Consider the following 20,950-nt stretch of genomic DNA (forward strand, 5'->3'; position numbering starts at 1 on the left):
CTTCAATCCTTAGCTCCTAGCATTGTTTTCCTCTCTAATCTTGCTACCGCTTTACATGGCGTGCTTTCCTTTCTGCGAAAGAATCTATTACCTCATCAAAGCTCGTCAAACGGTTCGCTACATGAAAAATCGAAATGTCGTTATCTAATTCTGAAAAAGCTGTTAACACAAATAATACCCAAGACTGGTGTGGTTTCTCGATCTGATTACGTCTATTTTGTCACTCTGCTGGATAAAACAAAATAGATCTTTCTAATATTATAGCAATTTTGTAAGACAAACCAAATAAATGAGACTGTTCTGGCACGAATGGCCATTTTTATAACACGACACAATATAATTCACAAAGTGCCAAAATCAAATGCCTATTAGGTCTAGTACACGGGAAAAGCTTTATGTTAGGAAATAGTTTCACATGTCATTCATACGCACCAGCTTCTCAGGCATGAGATCGGAAAGTAGTATTAAGAAATTTTTATGTAAATTTGGAATCGTCTTAGTCTTCTATCATTTGTCTGATGTCCCCGTTTCTTTTCCTTCCTCATTCTAACAAACCATCTTGTCATCACCAATTCTGCAGCTATTCCTGCCACTGTCAAAATTTGTTCGCGATTAATTTCACTAACCCTGCCAGAATCACAGGTTTAGTTATCCCGCGATTGTTTTCCGGCTAGGGGTTATTACGTGTTCGTACTACACGTTTTCCGCGTTACTTCCAGAATAGAACTTAAGCGGCTGCTAGCCGGGGACTGTACAACTGGTCCTTACCAGTATAGCGATCTGGCCAAAAATTTTCTGTCAAAATTTCATTTTCTTGGATACACCGAGAAGATAATACGTAATCTTTCTCTTATTCCTGTCGGTCATTTATTTCCATTCTGGTAGTCTCAATCTATGGATTTCGCTAGTAATTATAACAACGCTGATCATTCGCAAACCCAATAGACCATATAATCAGACAGCGATTGACATTCATCCGTTCGGCTTTACTCCGTTCAGCTCGTACAGCCCCGTCCCCTTTTGTCTGCGGAAAGTTTATTTCTAGATGCGACGAGGATTCTCCTGACAGCGACATCACATGCACTATGCACGCTTTCAAAACTCAACTTATGATTCATTCAGAAATCAACTTAAAATGTGTTCAAAAAGCAACAGGGAAGCATTTCAAAATCATATGAACAATCGATACACAAGCGTGCGCAGGATGCTGGGCGCTTTGTGAAACAAGGTTTTTTCCCCCCTCATGAATATGAATTTGGCGCCCACTTTTCCTGGTAGCATCTAGCTGCTTGCTGCGACTGCTTGCACAGCCAATAGCCACATTCCTGTCACCAGAAGCGGGAGAATCTAATGCTCAAACGCGACTCGACTGGGTATGCCCATGAGCCCGCTCCTAACTGCTAAAACGAATATAATGTAAACAGTTGTGACTTCACGCTCAGCGGAAGTAATCTGTTGTTATGAAACATTGCACAGTCTTCCTAAAGCCTTTGACACATTTTGCTGTTGGCAGACGCTTGCATGAGCACTGTGCGTCATTGTTGCGTATGGCGCATTTCCTTTGCAATTTAAGTTATTTTCGTTTTTTTCTCTCGTTTATGTTTTATTGTTTGAGTATTATTCTGCAGTAGCGGGATACAGTAATATCCGTTGTTAGAGTATTGGTTCTTATCAGTCAAAATTACAAAAATTTAACCGAAAACTAAAACAATGTAAAATTCCCGTGTTTTCCCGGTTTTCTCCCAGATGAAAAAAATTCCCGGGTTTTTCCCGGTTTGTATACACCCTGAATGTAGAGAAACGGCTCCATTTTTAAGTAAGGTCGCAAAATTTTGTCCTGAAACTTTTGATAGGATTCTTTTGAGAGTTTTTCACATTTTGTGGCTATTGTGTGCACATTCTGATGTCATTCCACTGTCCTGATGGACTCAAGCACCAAATTTGTTGCTGACTCCACGCATACTATTAGTCGCAGTTTTCTGGAAGGTATTAACCTGTATCAGTTTTGATGATAAAATTTGTTTCAATAATATTTGAAATATTTATTTCCTTTGCCTTTAATTCCATTGCATTTCACGATGTCATAAAAAATATTTATGTCACACACCTCCACGAAGACGAGAGAGAATATATGGCCCAAAATTTCGGAACTGCACTCTTAGCCACTGCGCTACCAATACACTTGGTTATATGCTGTCCAAGTAGCCTGATGAAGTCACGTAGAAACTTTGTCATCTTCTCAGAAGCTATTGCTTGTTGGCATCGAAGCAAAAATACCATGTGTGATCAAAAGTATCAGGACAGCCCCCCCAAAAAAACATACATTTTTCATATTAGGTGCATTGTGCTGCCACCTACTGCCAGGTACTCCATATCAGCGACCTCAGTAATCATTAGACTTTGTGAGAGAGCAGAATAGGACGCTCCGCGCAACTCATGGATTTCGAACGTGGTCAGGTGATTGGGTGTCACTTGTGTCATAAGTCTGTACACGAGATTTCCACACTCCTAACCATCCCTAGGTCCACTGTTTCCTATGTAATAGTGAATTGGAACCCTGAAGGGACACGTACAGCACAAAAGAGTACAGGACGAACTCGTCTGTTGACTGACAGAGACCATCGACAGCTGGGGAGGGCGCAATGTGTAATAGGCAGACATCTATCCAGACCATCACACAGGGATTCCAAACTGCATCAGGATCCACTGCAAATACTATGATAGTTAGGTGGGAGGTGAGAAAACTTGGATTTCATGGTCGAGCGGCTGCTCCTAAGCCACACATCATGCCGGTAAATGCCAAACGACGCCTCGCTTGGTGTAAGGGGCGTAAACATTGGACGATTGAACAATGGAAAAATGTTGTGTGGAGTGATGAATCATGGTACACAATGTGGTGATCCGATGGCAAGGTGTGGGTATAGCGAATGCCCGGTGAACATCATCTGCCAGCGTGTGTAGTGCCAACAATAAAATTCGGAGAGGATGATGTTATGGTGTGGTCGTGTTTTTCATGGAGAGGGCTTGCATCGCTCGTTGTTTAGCATGGCACTATCGCAGCACAGGCCTACATTGATGTTTTAAGCACCTTCTTGCTTCCCACTGTTGAAGAGCAGTTTCAACATGATCGAGAACCTGTTCATAATGCACGGCCTGTGGCAGAGGGGTTACTCAATGACATCTCTGTAATGGACTGGCCTGCACAGAGTTCGCACTGAATCCCACAGAACACCTATGGGATGGTTTGGAATATCGACTTCGTGCCAGGCCTCACCGACCGACATCGATACCTCTCTTCAGAGCAGCACTCCGTGAAGAATGGGCTGCCATTCCCCAAGAAACCTTCCAGCACCTGACTGAACGTATACCTGCGAGAGTCGAAGCTGTCATCATGGCTAAGGGTGGACCAAAACCATATTGAATTCCAGCATTACCAATGGAGGGCACAACGAACTTTTAAGTCATTTTCAGCCAGGTGTCCAGATATTTTTGATCACATAATTAGGTATCCCTCTACGCCACCCTGTCAAGTTTTAGCTGAATCAGAGAGTGAGCTACGGCAGACTCTTCTCATGAGATCTGCTAGTTAAACCTCACTAATTGATAGTGAGCCCTTGTAAGTGCATTTACAGAAGATTTACATCATCTGGACCTCATATTTGATGGTAATAAAGACCGCGCAAATATCGACAGGCAAAAATTAGAACAAATTTGTGTGTCCATAAGAAGTTCAATGCATGAAGCACGCAACTTTCGCTATTATACCTTAGTGCAAGTTCTTGAACACATTCTGAATTCGAATATAATAAATTTTCTTCAGACAGAATAGCTTCTGACCACAAATCAGCCCGGATTTGGAAAGAATTGCTGATTTGAAACTCTCAGATTTCCATTTTTCCACGATATCCTACAAACCACAGGAGGCGGCCAACAGGCAGAGTCCATATTCCTGGATTTCAGAAATGTGTTTGAAAAGGTGCCCCACTGTAGGCTGATATGGTAATGAAGGTACAGGCATACGGAAGAGGGTCCCAGATGTGCGAGTGGGTTGAAGACACTATAAGTAACCTAACCTAGAATGTTGCCCTCAATAGCAAGTGCACAAAGCTACAGACAAGACCGCTCTTGTTCTCTGTACACATAAATAATCTGATGGGCAGGGTGCACAACAATTTACATCTGTTTGCTAAGACACTGTGATGTATGGGAAGGTGTAGTGGTTGAGTGACTGTAACAGGATACAAGCTGATTTGGAAAGAATTTCTAGTTAGTGTGATGAATAGTAGTTTGCTCTAAATGTGAAAAAATGTAAGCTAATGCAGATGAGTAGGGAAAAAACAATCCTGAAACGTGAATAAAACATTAGTAGTGTACAGATTCACAAAGTCACATCTACACGTAACATCGCACAGTCATATGAAATGGAATCAGCACATCAGGCTGGGAGTAGGGAAGGTGAATGCTCAACTTCACTTTATTGGGAGAATTTTGAGAAAGTGTAGCAAATCTATAAAGGAGACAGTGTGTAGAACACTAGTCGACCCATTCTTGAGTACTGCTTGAGTATTTGTGGTCACCACCAGGTCAGAATAAAGGAAGACATAGCAAATCAGAGGCATACTGAGATTTGTTACCAGTACATTTTATCACTGTCATTATAGAGATGCTTTGCGAACTCAAACGGGAATCCCTGGAGGGAAGATGACACTTCACAAGACACTGTTGTGGAAATGTAGAGAACTGGCATTGATTTTACTGCTGCCATCATACACTGAGGTGAGAGAAGTTGTGCAATTGTGATATGCACAATATGCAGATAGTGTTAGTATCGTGTACACCAGGTATAAATGGCAGTGCACTGGCAGAGCTGCCATTTATACTTAGGCGATTCATGTAAAGAGGTTTCTGATGTGATTACAGCAGCACAACATGAATTAATAGATTTTGAACGTGCAATGGTAGTTGGACCTAGACACACGGGAGATTCCATTTCGGAAATCCTTAGGGAATACAGTATTCTGAGATCCACAGTGTCGAGTGTGTACTGAGAATACCAAATTTCAGGCATTACCTCTCACCACAGGCAACACAATAGCCGACAGCCTACACTTGACGACCTAGAGCAGCAGCGTTTGAGTAGAGTTGTCAGTGCTAACAGACAAGCAACACTGTGTGAAATAACTGCAGAAATCAGTGTGGGACATATGACGAATGTATCCATTAGGACAGTGCGGCGAAATCTGGCATTAATGGGCTATGATAGCAGATGCCCCATGTAAGTGCCTTTGCTAATAGCACACGCCTGCAGACCTCCCCTGGGCATGGCTTGTGACCGTATTGGTTGGACCCTAGATGACTGCAAAACCTTGGCCTGGCGAAATCAGTTCTGATTTGAGTTGGTATGAGCTGATGGTAGGGTTCAAGCGTGGTGCAGACATCATGATGCCATGGACCCAAATTGTGAACAAGGTACTGTGCAAGCTGGTGGTGGCTGTGTTTACATGTAACAGACTGCGTCCTCTGGTTACGTTTGTCTACTTGGAGGTCATTTGCATCCTTTCATGGACTTCCTGTCCCCAAAAGACAATGGAGTTTTTATGGATGACAAAGCACCATGTCACTGGACCACAACTGTTTGCAACTGGTTTGAAGAACATTCTGGACAGTATGTGCAAGAGCTCAGTTCGTGCACAAAATCCTGCACCATCAACACTTTCACAATTATGGATGGTTATAGAGGCAGCATGGCTAAGTATTTCTGCTGGGGACTTCCAATGACTTGTTGAGTCCATGTGATGTCAAGTTGAGTCCAGGCAAGAGGAGGTCCGACCGATATTAGGAGGTATCCCATGACTTTTGTCACCTCAGCGTACATTTTGCATACTAACCATGAAGATAAGATGAGAGAAATTAGAGCTCATATGGTGGCTTATAGGCAGTTTTTTTTTCCCTCGTTCTGTTTGCGAGAGGGACAGGAAAGGAAATGCCATGTATTGTACTGTGGTTTGTGGAGTATGTATGTAGATGTGGATGTATCCAGTTGCTGCACTGCAATTTGTTTCTCTCAGGTCCATAATCTGTCTCATCACCACTGCTAGCCAACCACATAATCAGTCCTTAGCATTCGAGGGATATGTGAATCGAGACTGAACATTGGGTATCTCACATTTCCAGAATCAATGACCAGCTTCCTCTGCTTGATGTCATGGCATAGACCAGTTTTTCTGCTGATATTGTCAATTGGTCCAAATTTTCTACCATTTTTGTACACAGTGGCCCAATTGTTTTGCTGTGGAGTGTAACTGGAAACTACTTTAAATGATATTCAGTAACAGCACAAATATTTTAAATATTTTATACAACTATGTTGGATAGTAGTTACATTTCTGCAAGCTGATGAATGCAAATTGCTTCAGAGAGTTTGATGAACACATCATTGTTGTTGTATCACGATAAACAGCAATTCTACTAATAACTGTCGGTTGCCTAGAATCTCTTAACTCAAGTGGAAAATGCCTTACAAACTAATCAGTTAAATTAAAACAAGTGTGTGTGTGTGGGGAGGGGGGGGGGGGGTGGCAGCACATGCACAGTACAGTGAGCATTCCTCCATGGGACTTCTGTTGAGAGAGGTAAGGACAAAATGTTGAAATATTATAGTACAGAACCATACAAGGAAAGGAAAGTAAAAACCCCTCATTAACATGATTACTGTTATTGACACTGATCACATCAAGCTGTAATATGACTGAACCATTTGACAGACATTATCTTTTTTTCTTTCAACTTGTAGTTATCAAATATATTTAGTTTTCTAAAGTGGAAGGTTTATGCAGGAAGTAGTATGACTAAGTATTTAAAAAGTAATTAATTGATCAGAACGGTACAATGAAGCAAATTCTTAAAAAAAAAAAAACAAAAAAAACAAAGACTCCCCTATGTCAACACATTTTTGCCAGCAAGCTTTCCGAGTGTTGTAGGCATACTGGAAGCCCTGGGCTGAGTCTTTTAGGGCACGTGTCATAGCAGCTTGCAGGTTGTTGTTGGTCTCAAAATGGCCTGCTTTCAGGAGTGTCTTGACTGGAGAGGGAATGGAAAAAAAGTCCTGGAGCAATGTTATCAGGATTGTAGAAGGGGCTGGGGAATAGTGTTGCCACTAATGGGGGTAGAGGGGGAGGATGAATTGTCTTGGTGGAGATTTCCATGACTAGCAACGTGTGGTTTGATGAGTGTGGTTTTACTTCATTCTATGATGTGCTAAAAATTATAGTTTTGTCCAAATATATGTTTGCAACAAAGTTCTTACTGCCTACCATTTCAGAACACTTGATGTCCCAGAGCCCTTCAAGGATCTCACTTACAGACATTGGAAACTGGTACCAGTGTCTAACACTGCTCATCATTTTAAAAATCATAAAGTAATTTGTTGTTGTTTTTGTTTTTCCATGGATAATGTCTATGATAAATGGAGTGAATGCCTTGCTGTTCGCATTTGATGCAAACATAGACAATCTGCTTTTGCGATTCCTGGATGAATCCATGAAGAAAAGTTTATTGAAAGTGACTTAATAGGTATTGAAGAAAACTGTATTCATAATTGCCTAATTTTGAAACTATCTAGTGCAGCAGGGCGTGAGAACTTCGTGGTGCCTATAGTTGATGTCAGAAAAATTCAACATGTTGTTGTGGACTTCAGACTAAAGATTGGTTTGATGCAGCTCTCCATGTTAGTCTATCCTGTGCAAGCCTCTTCATTTCTGCATAACTAGTGCAACATACATCCAGTTGTATCATCAATGGCTGCTATGTGGATGACCTGGGTTTGATTCCCGGAACTGCTGAGGATTTTTCCTTGGTGGGAATGCTGGAAAGGGGTGCACTCAGCCTTATGACGACAACTGAGTAGCTACTTGGTTCAGACAACTGCCCAGACAACACTGTGCTGACACCATGCTCCTTCATAACTCATTAAATGACACTGCTTACAGATTGGATTGGACTGGATTGATGGGCCAAACTACGAGGTCATTAGTCCCTCTCTCCTATATGTGTCCAGCCAGGAAGAGTCCTCAGAGAGGAAGAACACAGAAATCAATTCAGACGGAATAGGGAACGTCCAGAGTGGCAGGGGAGCGCCACTCATGGGTGCGGACTGAGAAGGCAACACCAGGAGGCCACGACCGCAGTTGGAGGCGGCCAGAGTGGGCGCGGACAGAATAGGGAACACCTAGAGCGGCAGGATAGCGCGACCCGCGGGCGCGGACCGACTAGGGAACGGCAAACAGAACACCAGGCACCGGGCATGCATAAATATGCGACCCGGTCCAGCAAGCAGCCAGCCTCAGGGAACACCTGATGAAGACGTCAAGTAATGACGTCGAAATATTGTGTTTGGAAGACGCTGATATCCGGCAGAAAACCCAATTTCCACGAGATGTCATCAAATCGCCGGGAAAGTCTAAGAAATTACATCTCTATGATACTTGAACAGATAGAGCTTCAACTGGTGCAGGTTATAATACGAACAAAAGTGATTCGCTTGATCTAACAGTGTTTGAATTATGATTTATTCAAACTGTCTTGCATTACATCTGGCTTTTAGTGAGACCGAAAGTAATTATAGGTTACAATCTCTCAAGGCATCCATCACTTAACATGATTAAACTGTGCCTGGAACATAACATTCAATTTGTGCTTCTATCACCTAACTCTACTAATATTTGTCAGCCGCTTGATGTGACCTTTTTAGACCCCTAGAAATTGCCTGGAGAAATAAGCTAGATGGCTGTAAAACGAATACTAGATGGTGGCAACAAAATACAAATTTCCTTGGTTGTTGAAAGGTGCCTGTATGTTATATCTGGGTTTTGAAAAGTAGGAATTTCTCCTTCTGTCCTGATAAGGTTATTTCACAGATTTCAGACGAAACTAATACATAACACACAAGAAGTTTTTTGGACAGCAGACTTCAGAATGTAACTGAAACGCATTCATCCTAATGAAAGTATTATTGGCAGATATTTCAATGAATGTGACAGTGCTGAAAGTTGTGTGTCCCTATCTTGTGATTCTGATTCTATCTCCAGAATATCTAACAATAATGTAGAACAGCACCAGTCAAATGAAAATGTAGGGGTCGGCAAAGAGAAGGATAGGGATGGCCAAGAATTCAATAAAAATGATTTTACCACAGTGAAATTTTTCATGAAATGAAGGTTCAGGTTTTTTACTGATAAACTTGATAACCTCTCTAATGACACTTATGAAATGATGTTTCCGAGATAAAGTTTTTGATAGTAACATTTACTTTGTCTTTCTAAAATTTAAAGACGTAACTGAGGTATAACAAGCCCAAACCATTAAAAAAGTTGAGACAGAACAAAGAAGGTGAAGTAAATATATACTTGAATGCAGAGATATTTATGATACCGAGTCAATATCTTTCATGCTGATACTGAAATCTATTTGCCAACTTTCCTGAATGCAAGTGTTTTACAGCATTAATGTTGGAATTTAATGTACCTTTGAAAACTTATGTAGACTAGAAGATGTAATATGTTGTTGTAAATACACCAACGTATTCTAAAATAGTGATCTGATTAACTACGCAGGACAACTGATCTTGTTTTTGCATAAGAAATAAATTAGTGATCAGATTCATGCCACGGGCAAAGTGAAATTGATCAACAATTAAATTAATATAATAAATGCAATTGTGAATTAAAAATATACTAACACTTGAATACACCATTATCAAAGTTGTACAGTTAACACTTCAGATTTGTATTGCAGTATCATTACAGTAAATGGTTGACATCTCAAAAAACTTTTTTTTTTTTTTTGTATCAGCTTTAAGTAAACACTATGTCCCAAAGTACCATCACGTTTCCTGTAAACCATGACATTCAAAAATGGAATGTCTCCCATAAGAGCATCACTTCCCCATGGCCAAACAAAAAATGTACTGTCAACATGTCTCCAGAAACATGTTGGTTGCAAAGCTCCATGAATAAACTGGCAACTATCAGCGATAAAGGACTACCCATAGCCACTCCACCGTTCTGTTCAAAAATGTTTCAATTAAATGAAAAATATGTGGATGTCAGTACATGATGACAGATAGTTATCAACTCTTCATCCAGTTTTTCACTAATAAAACCCGAGGAGCCTTCAAAAGGGCTTATGTGAAGAGAGATACCACATCAAAGATCACAAGTAAATCTGAAGGTTCCAGCTTCAAAGACTTCAGCCTTCAAATAAAATCTACTGAATTGGAGATATGGTTTTCACACTTGCCAATGTATGGGTTAAGAACAAATGTTTTGTATTTTGCCCAGTTATAAGTGGGTGCACACAAATTATGAACTATACGATGTAAGGATACCCCTTCCTTATGTATCTTTGGTAGACCATACCAGCTATGCGGAGCAACAGCATCAGTATCATGTTTTTTGCAGAACTCTTCTAAAAATGTACACATTTTCACAACAGAGAGAGTCTTGGGCTTAATCTTTTCTGTAGGTCACTACTACATCTACATCATCATCATCATCATCATCATCATCATCATCATCAACATCTGTAATTCAGGACACCGAGTAATGAATCCGTTTTAAGGATGTAATCATCTCATGTCGAAACAACTTTGGTATTCCCCTTGTCAGCTGGTAAAACTACATCATCATTCCTAAGGGAACAAATAGCTGTTCTCTCCACGTAAGAGATGTTATTTCATGGTGGCGAAGACCGATGGAACATGTGGAACACTTCTTGCCTAATTTCTTCTTCCTGGTCTTCAGAGAAGCTGTGTAGTGCTTGTTCTAAATAACAGATAAATTCTGTAACAGGAAGCCTCCTTGGAGTGAGAGTAAAATTTAAACCTTTCTCCAACACCACCACTGTGGGCCCCACATCTCCTTATTTGAAAGATTAATCACGGGGTATCAATATGTATCCCTTTCTGGCACTGTAGGACGAGGTTAAATAGACTTTCCCTGGGAGTGTATAAAAGGGAATATTGATCAATGTACTTCATGCCTAACGCTGGGGGTATATTGTAAGGAGTTTTAACATTAAGAACGTTTTGTGTCCACCTTCCGATATTTGGGGAATACTTAGCTCTGACAAAGATGATTTCAGACTTAGAAAGCTTAGCATATACAAAATTCCATGTCAATGTGGAAAGGCTTAGATCAGCCACTTGAATTGTACAGCACTGGATGGGTGTGTACAACACTGCTGTCACATGATACTACAATGGCCTGAAAAATCAGCAGAAGTGGAACATTTTTTTAAATGAAGCACATGGGATGAAATTTGATGAGACTCTGGAAGTACTGGCAACTACCAGACTCTCATCAAATCTCATCAACGTACACATTGGTTAAGAGGCAATTGAAATTTGGCTGCCAGGCAATTTGATCAATAAAGACAAGGGTTTTCCTCTTAGTAAGATGTAGAACCCTGTCCCTGTACTCCATGCATCAAAACACAAAACTCTTTGATGCAGCTGGACCAAGTGTTTGAGTATGATGTATTGTTGGCACCGGTATTCTACTATCAGCGGCACCACCAGCTCAGCCCAGTCTTGGGGGCAGCAGCTGTGGTGGGTGGCACATGTGCCATGTACAGTATAAAGGGGTATACATGACAACTATTTGCAGCACTGCCACTAATTTTCAATGGGACTCAGCTGCTGCAGAATCGTCTGAGCCTCTGATCTAGACAGTGCTGTATTTTTATGCAACATGACAATTTAATGTTTCTGATAATGTTCCTGGGACTTATTTATTCATTGTCTGCAATATCTCAGGTCATCCTTTTTATGAAAGAGTTAATATTCAAGATAACTTCTCTAAACACGAAAAACAGGGATTTTCAGTTCAGTTATGTGTTCAAATAATTCAGAAGTGTAGTCTTTAGATTTACAGAACCTCTATGAGATAGGAGAGTAAGCAAATGTCTGGTTAGATCAGAAAAGCGTATACAAGGGTGTTTATGACTGGCATATTTTTATCCTCTTTTTAGAAGATAAATGTCAGAATTCAGTTTTTCTTGTCATACTTTCACGCACCAGAAACAACATTACTACAGTCTATACTTACTGGATAAGGAATCTCAATCTCTGAGCAAAGTTCTTGTTACTTCTTAGATTTTCTGAAAAAAAATTTATGTGAAGCAAAACAAGAGAATTAATTTTTAAAATAATTGCATGTGATATTAAGACAACTAAAAAGTACACAAAAATTTATTTTTTCAGTTTCACAATTCACAAGATCTCTGGATTTTAAAAATTTAACACAGTCCACTAGATACTATCAGAAGCATTGTTTATGTATTAAAAGCAAAACTAGTGCCTTTTTTTTTAACACTAGAATCACACTGAAGATACAGTTAAGAAACCATTTAAAGTAACGTTGACACTGGCAACCAGTTTCAGCTACAGAAGAATACTTCATCACAAGTCAAAAGCAGAATATTTCAGCCACTTAAGTACACTAATTTAAACACCTCACAATGTCAAGTTCTTACATTAAATGAAAAGACAAGTATATTTGTTTGACTATTATTTTTAGTCTGATATCAGTGATCACTTCTTTTCTTAAAAAAGAATTTATTTCAACAATTGTTTGGCCAGTGAACCATGTCAATTGTATCCTATGATATTACAGAAGACGATACTCAGTGGCTATAAGAACTATATGAGGGTTGAAACATGCACAATACAGAAACGAAATTTCGGAACTGCAGGATCAATGGGCGATTTAGGAGCTGCAGTATAAAAAGAAGAAACGAAGAGGGAGTGAAGGTAACCACATGATGCTCAAACAATAACTCAAAGAAGAAACTTACAGAAAATATAAATACAACAATAAATGAAACTGAGTCCTGTACACATGAAAAACATGCTGAAAGAATAAGAATCAACTGCTCATTTAAATGTGCATGGGGAAAAACAGTTCTGGACACATAAAGTGACTTAGATAGGTAAGTTGAACCAAATTAATAAAAAGATATAAATATAATGACTAAATGAAGTGAAAATAAGAAATATAATGAAATACAGAAAAATGGGAATATACTTTTTCACAACAAGGAAGGACAGTCATTACAGTTGTGTGTGAGTAGCAGAAAGAAGAACTCTTTAAACTGCAAAATAAATGAAGCATACATCAAATTATAATCAGAGATGTAGAGTAATAGGGAAAAACAAGCTGAGAAGTGGGGAAGAGTCATTAGTAATAGATGAGTTTACTGAACATTGTAATTTCAACATGCCTGTAAACACAAGTTATATAATGGCTGCGGAGTCACTTATCATGAATTTATTAGATAAGCTTATGTTACAATCAGGTGAACAGTAGCAGCGAAGTTGATGTTCAGTAATTGGCTTCCCTCTGCAGAGCTCCAAACAAATGGTACTAGAGAGGGAAACAATGGATATAACAAGGCAAGCACTCTCTCCTGTCTACAAGATACTATTGTTCTGTCAAAACAGGATGTCTCAATGACAACACATAAACTAGTCAATAACTTTATGGCCATAATTTCAATGTAGAAAGACTATTTGTAGAATAACAAAGTAACAATTTGGTAACTTATGAGACTCCATCTTATTGGAAGAAGAAATGTAGTAAAATGTGGATTAAAAAGGCACAAGGTACAGTGCTCAAAGTCATGGAAATAACACTCAAGGACAGAAAAGTGGGCACATATAAGTAAGAATGGCATTAATAATAGAAATATGGAAGAAGACATTGGGTAGGTCAATGTTTATAAGCAATGCAACCTCTATAAAAGTAGTTAGTTAACTTATTAGATGCATGTATTTTTATCATGAGTACAGTGGCAGTTTGAAAAATGGGAAAAGCCCAGATATTTAAATATGCAATGGGATGATCTGATACCTGTGTGGGACAACCCAACAAGTGAGATTATTCCTGCAACAGGATTCTGTATCTTTAGTTGGTCCATCTATGACCTAAGGGAGGGAACAATTCTTATAAAACAATTTAAAATTGTCACTGAAATTCATTAACCAGTGGTTGCCTTCAATACTGCCACAGGCTCTAAAATGAGTGAGTATTCCAAATGTCAAAGAGCACGTAACTGCTGTTTAGTTCAGAATTTTCAAAATATTTACATTTAATTTTCTCTAAGTTTGTAGAACATAGACCTTTTAAATTTGACTTGCATCTTAGGATATAAAAGCACATGTCACATTAACACAAAATGAAAGAAATAAACAGTAGCATACTAAGTTGCATTATAAATAGTGGTCTAATAAAAATTAGTTGCACTAAAATTGTAAGACACTAATAGTACCCAAAAGTAATACTAATATTTCTCAGAAATTTTTAAGTTTTTCCAAAAACATTGTTCTTCCTCTAAAATCTCATTATCACCATTTTTGTGCTTCTTAAATGTGGCCTTGGATATAACCACAGCTAAATATGCAGCCAAAAACCCCAAATGAGGCTTAGTTTCCCATAAAATCACTAGCAAAGATTAACAATGAAAATTCCTCTATCAAACTCAGACCTGTCCTCAAAAATGCTTGAATAAGAGTATGAATTCCTTGACTCACACCCACCCAATCCTCAAACACAAGTAATGTCACTTGCACTTGTGGCAGAGACTGAAAGAAATTTTCTATTGGAGTTCTATCCTGGCCTGTGTAAATAAGAGACAATATTAATAAAATCTTGTGTCCACTTATCATGGGCACTGGTAGTTGGCACTACTACTTCATTAAATTTAGATCTGTGATATAATACATTAGCAGACAGTCTATCCGTTAAGAGGGTTGCTTTCTTATCTGATGATGTTTCTGACAACTTTATGCTACTTGTACACTGTGCTGACATATCTGTGGATTGCTTTAACCTTTGCTTTCTTTCTAAATAAGATGAAAGTTTGGTATATGCTTCCTTTGCTTCCCTTTGACCAAGTGATGCAGCATACTTGAAAAGTTCTTGAGCATGAGAGAGGTCCTTTGCAACACCACCTAAACCATACATATGAAAAACACCAAGATTGTATATTGCAGTTGGATGTCCTTTCTCTGCAGCCATTCTGTAATATGAAGCTGCCTGCAAAAGAATTTTGTACAAAAATAAGTTAATGAAAGAGGATCATGGTAAATGAGTAACAAAATAAGTTATTTATATAATGTGTGGTGTCTGTTCTTTCAGACATGTGTGAAAGAACAAACACCATACATTCATATAACTGGTTCACCTCAATGGTCAATAAACCCACCACCTTCAGTCTCGATGAACAACTACATTCGATTTCCTATGGGAATATCAAAACAGCGAGCCTGGAGGGCATGGACAGGGACTGCAGATAGGTGGTGCTAGGTGGGAATGTGGGTCAGCCGAGTGACATGCCAAGATATTCCACGTAACTGTGATCAACACTGTGGAAAGCACAGTGGTTAATATAACTGCCTAGTAAGCAGGAGATCCAGGTTTCGAATCCTGGTCTGGCACACATTTTCACTCGTTGTTACAGATTCCACATAAAGTCCCAATGTAGTTGAAATCAACAGTTCCTTCCTTCCCCCCCACCCCCACCTTCATTTACATAAAACCAATTATATATTAATCATTAATAGGGTTGAACAAAGATTTTCAAAACTAGTGCCCTCTCTTTTCTTGAAACTTCCAGGCTGAGAAGCTGTATCAATGCAGGAAATTACTCATTAACATTTCCTCCTTGTCTTCATCTGTGGAGATGTCATCCACAAATGTGGATGAAACATTAGTAAATATTCTTACATATCAACCTCAAGTTTCAACAGAAATCAGTTAATGAAAAAGGCCTTTTTGTAAAAATACAACATTTTAGTGTTTGAATCCAGTTTCCAGCACTGTTGTGTTGAATTTGGTGGGACATTCTGTTCCAAACAACAATCTGCCAACTTCAAATTATACTTCTGAGAAACTGAGCTGCCTGCCCCCCCCCCCCCCCCCCCGCATGCATGCACGCACGCACCTAGTAACATGTAGCATCCCATTTGTCCTGATGGAGGTAACTAAACAGAAAAGTGGCAGAATATATCTACTTGCATGATTTTTTCCCTTTTTTATGTTGGACTGTAGCTTACATTCAAGTTGACATAACCGTGAGAAATTTTGGGCCTTTTTCGCTAAAGCTGGTACAGCAAATGCTAGAAACTGCTTGGATGTGTAAACAGAAGATTTTTAACATTATATATATAAACATATATAACTATAATAGAAGGAAACATTCCACGAAGGAAAAATATATCTAAAAACAAAGATGATGTGACTTACCAAATGAAAGTGCTGGCAGGTCGACAGACACACAAACGAACACAAACATACACACAGAATTCAAGCTTTCGCAAACTGTTGCCTCATCAGGAAAGAGGGAAGGAGAGGGAAAGACGAAAGGATGTGGGTTTTAAGGGAGAGGGTAAGGAGTCATTCCAGTCCCGGGAGCGGAAAGACTTACCTTATGGGGAAAAAAGGACGGGTATACACTCGCACACACACACATATCCATCCACACATATACAGACACAAGCAGACATATTTAAAGACAAAGAGTTTGGGCAGAGATGTCAGTCGAGGCAGAAGTGCAGAGGCAAAGATGTTGTTGAATGACAGGTCAATCATCAACACCTTAACATCTTTGCCTCTGCACTTCTGCCTCGACTGACATCTCTGCCCAAACTCTTTGTCTTTAAATATGTCTGCTTGTGTCTGTATATGTGTGGATGGATATGTGTGTGTGTGCGCGAGTGTATACCCGTCCTTTTTTCCCCCTAAGGTAAGTCTTTCCGCTCCCGGGACTGGAATGACTCCTTACCCTCTCCCTTAAAACCCACATCCTTTCGTCTTTCCCTCTCCTTCCCTCTTTCCTGATGAGGCAACAGTTTGTTGCGAAAGCTTGAATTTTGTGTGTATGTTTGTGTTCGTTTGTGTGTCTGTCGACCTGCCAGCACTTTCATTTGGTAAGTCACATCATCTTTGTTTTTAGATATAAACATATATAACATTATATATATATACAGGGTGATTCAAAAATGCATGTAAATATTTCAAGGGTGTATTTGTGAGGTAAATATAAGACAAAAATGTTCTATACAATTTTTTCCATACTTGGCTTATTACAGAGTTATGAACAAAACAGGATAATACATTCAATACAACGTAAGGTATTTAATTCCCAGAGTTCACAGTTTAATTACAGTGCATTTGGACTAACAACGCAAACTGATAAATAAACGTGACGTAACAAACTGAAACAATTCCTCGCGAACACTGTATTAATTTAGGTCCTGTTGATTGAACTACAGCAATGCACAATAACTAAGGAAAATTGAAGCATTTTACAGACTGTACTGTACTGTACTGTATTTGCACAAATCTTAATGCAATGCATGTTCAAAATGCTGTCCCTGAACTTGCAGACAGACCCGTGCTCGTCGCATCAATGATCTCTGCACATTACACAGTCCGTTCAACTCTCCACGAATAATTTCACAACCACCTTCAATTCTTTGTTGTAGCACTTCTCTGTTCGGTACTGCAGAAGAATACACCAATGTCTTTAGTCGGCCCCATAAATAAAAGTCTAAAGGGTTCAGGTCAGGTGATCTGGCTGGCCAAGCAATTGGTCCTCCGCGACCTATCCATCGATGTGGATACGCAGAATTGAGGTACGCCCTTACGTTGCGGCTGTAATGGGCGGGAGCACCATCGTGCATAAACCACATGGTGGCTCGTGTTGCAAGAGGGACATCCTGTAACAATCCAGGCAATTCTCCCTCCACAAATTCGCAGTACGCGTGCCCATTCAGCCTTGGAGGCAGAACATGAGGTCCGAGTAAGTAATTCCCCACAATACCACACCAAATGTTTATGGAGAATTGATGTTGATATCCATGCACAATTCTCGCGCCAGGATTCTCGACAGCCCACTGGTGCATATTATGCGAATTGATTACACCCGCACGAGTAAACATGGCCTCATCTGTGAATAATATCCGCCGAATGAACATTGGATCATTCAAATGACGCTCTTGTAACCACTGGCAGAATTGCTGACGGCGAGGATAGTCTTCAGGTGTCAATTCGTGCACTTTTTGCAGGTGAAATGGATGCAACTGTTGTCTCCGAAGCAGCCGCCATACAGTAGATTGTGGAAGTCGTACAGCTGCACTAATTTGTCTCGTACTGATAGATGGATCTTGGTCTACCAGGTCCAAAACATGTTCCTCGACGTTCACTGCATGCTCAAGTGGTCGACCTGAATGCGGCCCAGGACGAATGCCATACTCCCGCATACGTCTGTCCACAGATACAAACGTCTGATGACTTGGTAACCGTCTTCCTGGAAACAGCTCACTGTACCTTCGTCTTGCTGCAAGTGCATTTCCATCTGCTGCACCATACACAAGGTGCATATCAGCATACTCACTGTTTGAGTACATCATGTGCACGAAACCTTTGGCCTTCCGACGATGAATGAACGACAGGACGTACTTTTCCGTTACCAACAACATCAGCGCCATCTTCCGTACAGTAGGAGTAAACATCACGTGCAAACAAAAACAAACACTATTCATGCAGTTTCGAATCAACTGTTGGGAGATACGTATGTGAATTACGTACCAGAATATGGCATCCTGCTGCTTGCACTGCCGTCATTTTGATACGGACATGACTTTCGTATTTAACGATAACTCTGGAATTAAACGTTTATGGAAAAACATTTATAGAACATTTTTGTCTTATATTTACCTCACAAATACACCCTTAAAATATTTACACGCATTTTTGAATCACCCTGTATATAAAAATAAAGGATGCTCCAACCCACCTGAGTCAAATCCTTCTCTACACCAAGGCCCATTTCATAGCAAATGCCCATATTAAATATAGATGTTCTGTTGCCCAGCTTTGCTGATTTTAGAAAGTATGTAGCTGCTAGCTTCTTTTTTCCTGATTCCATGTGCTTCACTCCAAGCTTATTATCAACAGCACCAGCTAGTGCTTTCTGAATTTGTGCTAAATTGTCTGTAGCTTTATCCAGAGCCTAAAATGTAGAAGAAACTTAATACAATGTAGAAGAAACTTAATATAACATAAAACTTAGTTATTTCACAGTTAAAGTATGCACAGTGTTTCAGGAGGAAACATACAACAATTAAAACGTGACAGCTGATTGTATGTTATTTCCCCTTCAGACTGTTCCACATCAACATAAACACTATTCACAATAGTTTATGATATAACATTTTTTGGCTTTTAATGCATACTGATATGACACACACATTGGGAAGAGACCATATTCATGCAGTGTTTAATGTCTTTGAATACATTGTTCTGCAACAGGCTGTTCCAACAGTGCCCCACAGAGCAGAAGCACTCCAGAGAGTTCACTGCAGCAGATTGTAATTCACATGGGGGTGGAAAATGAATTTACTGCTCCCTGGTTGCATGAAGCCATAACTGATGCAACAATGTGCATTCAATAACAACAATGCCTAGTTGTGGAAACCATGTCTCAATTGGAGGCTACATTTCTATTTACTGATAGGGATGGATGTCCACAGTGCCTGTATGTCACAAAATGCAGAATTCTGCTACAAAGTACAACATACAGTGTCAATGTAAACATCCTCATGTAACACGTTACAAGCAGGTAGAAGGCAAAGCACATAGCGTGTTAGTAACCAGGCTTACGAACAACATACCAGGAGACTCAAATTTAAAAAAGGAATTTTTAGGACAGAATTTATAGTAATGTATGAGATTAGTTCACATACTGTATTGTGTTTATACTTTTCAAGTGAATGATAGTGAAGGAAATGTGAATGAGACAGCAGTTTGAGCAAGCTAAAAAGTCACCACATTAAAGCAACAAATGACAATTCATTTTCAGAGGGACCTCTTGTAAAATTGTATATGATAGCAGTTGAAGAATGTTTGTTTTTGAGGGAGCTGCAGGCAATTCAATGGGTTTGTCTTTTGAAGCGAACAGAACCTCATCAAATCCTGGATACGGCAGAAAATTCTGAGATGCAGCTCAGGAAAAAAGCCGAGAACTTAATTGTCTTTTCATTTGCACTTGACAAAAGCACTGATCTATACAACAGTGCTCAGCTTTCAGTAACTGTGCATGGTGAAGATGGAGCTGCAAGTAACGGAGAAACTCTGGGATGTGGTACTGCTCCATTACACTGCTCTAGGACTTCGCATATTTGTGAATCAGTGGACAATATGAATTTACCGTAAGATAAACTACATTCTGTAACCACAGACGGTGGATCACAAATAATCTGGCACCTTCAGGGTTTTGATTCTAATTTAAAATATACTCTAAAAAGTGAATTCCAGAAAGATGTTTTGATTGTTCACAGCTTCTTTCACTGAAGCACTGTGTGCTAAAACAGTAGAGCCAGGAGGCATAATGAAAGCTGTGGTCGAGTGGGTGAATTTTGTGTGGTCTCACATGGCAAACCAATGTCAATTCAAAGGATTCCTGCAAGATATGGAAACAGAGTAAGGTGACATATTTTACCACAGTACAGTTCATTGACTTAGTCAGCGGAAATTTCTTGATGTTTTCTTTGTCATTAATAAGGAAACATTAATAAGGAAATCTCTCTCTCTCTCTCTCTCTCTCTCAAACTGAGTGTGGAAGAAACGCACTGTCTTAAAAATTTAAAATGAATATCAGACCTAGTGTTCCTAGCTGACAACTATGCATCCCAACAATTTAAATTTGTCATTGCAGGGCAAAGAGCAGCTAATGACATCCACCACCACATCAGAGCATTCATCAAAAAAATTTTTTTTTGAAAGGCAAATGAGTAATGAAAGTTTAACATTCTTCAGTCTTTTGACTCCTTTAAAACTCCCTGAAGGTACTAGTTTTCGCAGTTACCAAACCAAGATGAAGTAGCTCACTA

At 39.5% G+C, this 20,950-nt stretch overlaps 1 protein-coding gene across 1 annotated transcript in view; it reads right to left on the reverse strand.

Moving 5' to 3' along the window:
* Positions 1-12,229: 12,229 nt before the first annotated feature.
* Positions 12,230-20,950, reverse strand: part of LOC126183605 (uncharacterized) — a 46,797-nt gene continuing 38,076 nt past the window's right edge. Inside the window, exons 3-4 of the mRNA XM_049925716.1 lie at positions 18,856-19,071; positions 12,230-15,092 (exon numbers count right to left, since the gene is read on the reverse strand). Of these exons, the coding sequence (XP_049781673.1) occupies positions 14,664-15,092; positions 18,856-19,071 (645 nt within the window). The 3' untranslated portion in view covers positions 12,230-14,663. The remainder of the gene's footprint in view (positions 15,093-18,855; positions 19,072-20,950) is intronic.

Source organism: Schistocerca cancellata, chromosome 4, assembly GCF_023864275.1.
Source record: "Schistocerca cancellata isolate TAMUIC-IGC-003103 chromosome 4, iqSchCanc2.1, whole genome shotgun sequence".
In the NCBI taxonomy this organism is placed as follows: Eukaryota; Metazoa; Arthropoda; class Insecta; order Orthoptera; family Acrididae; genus Schistocerca; species Schistocerca cancellata.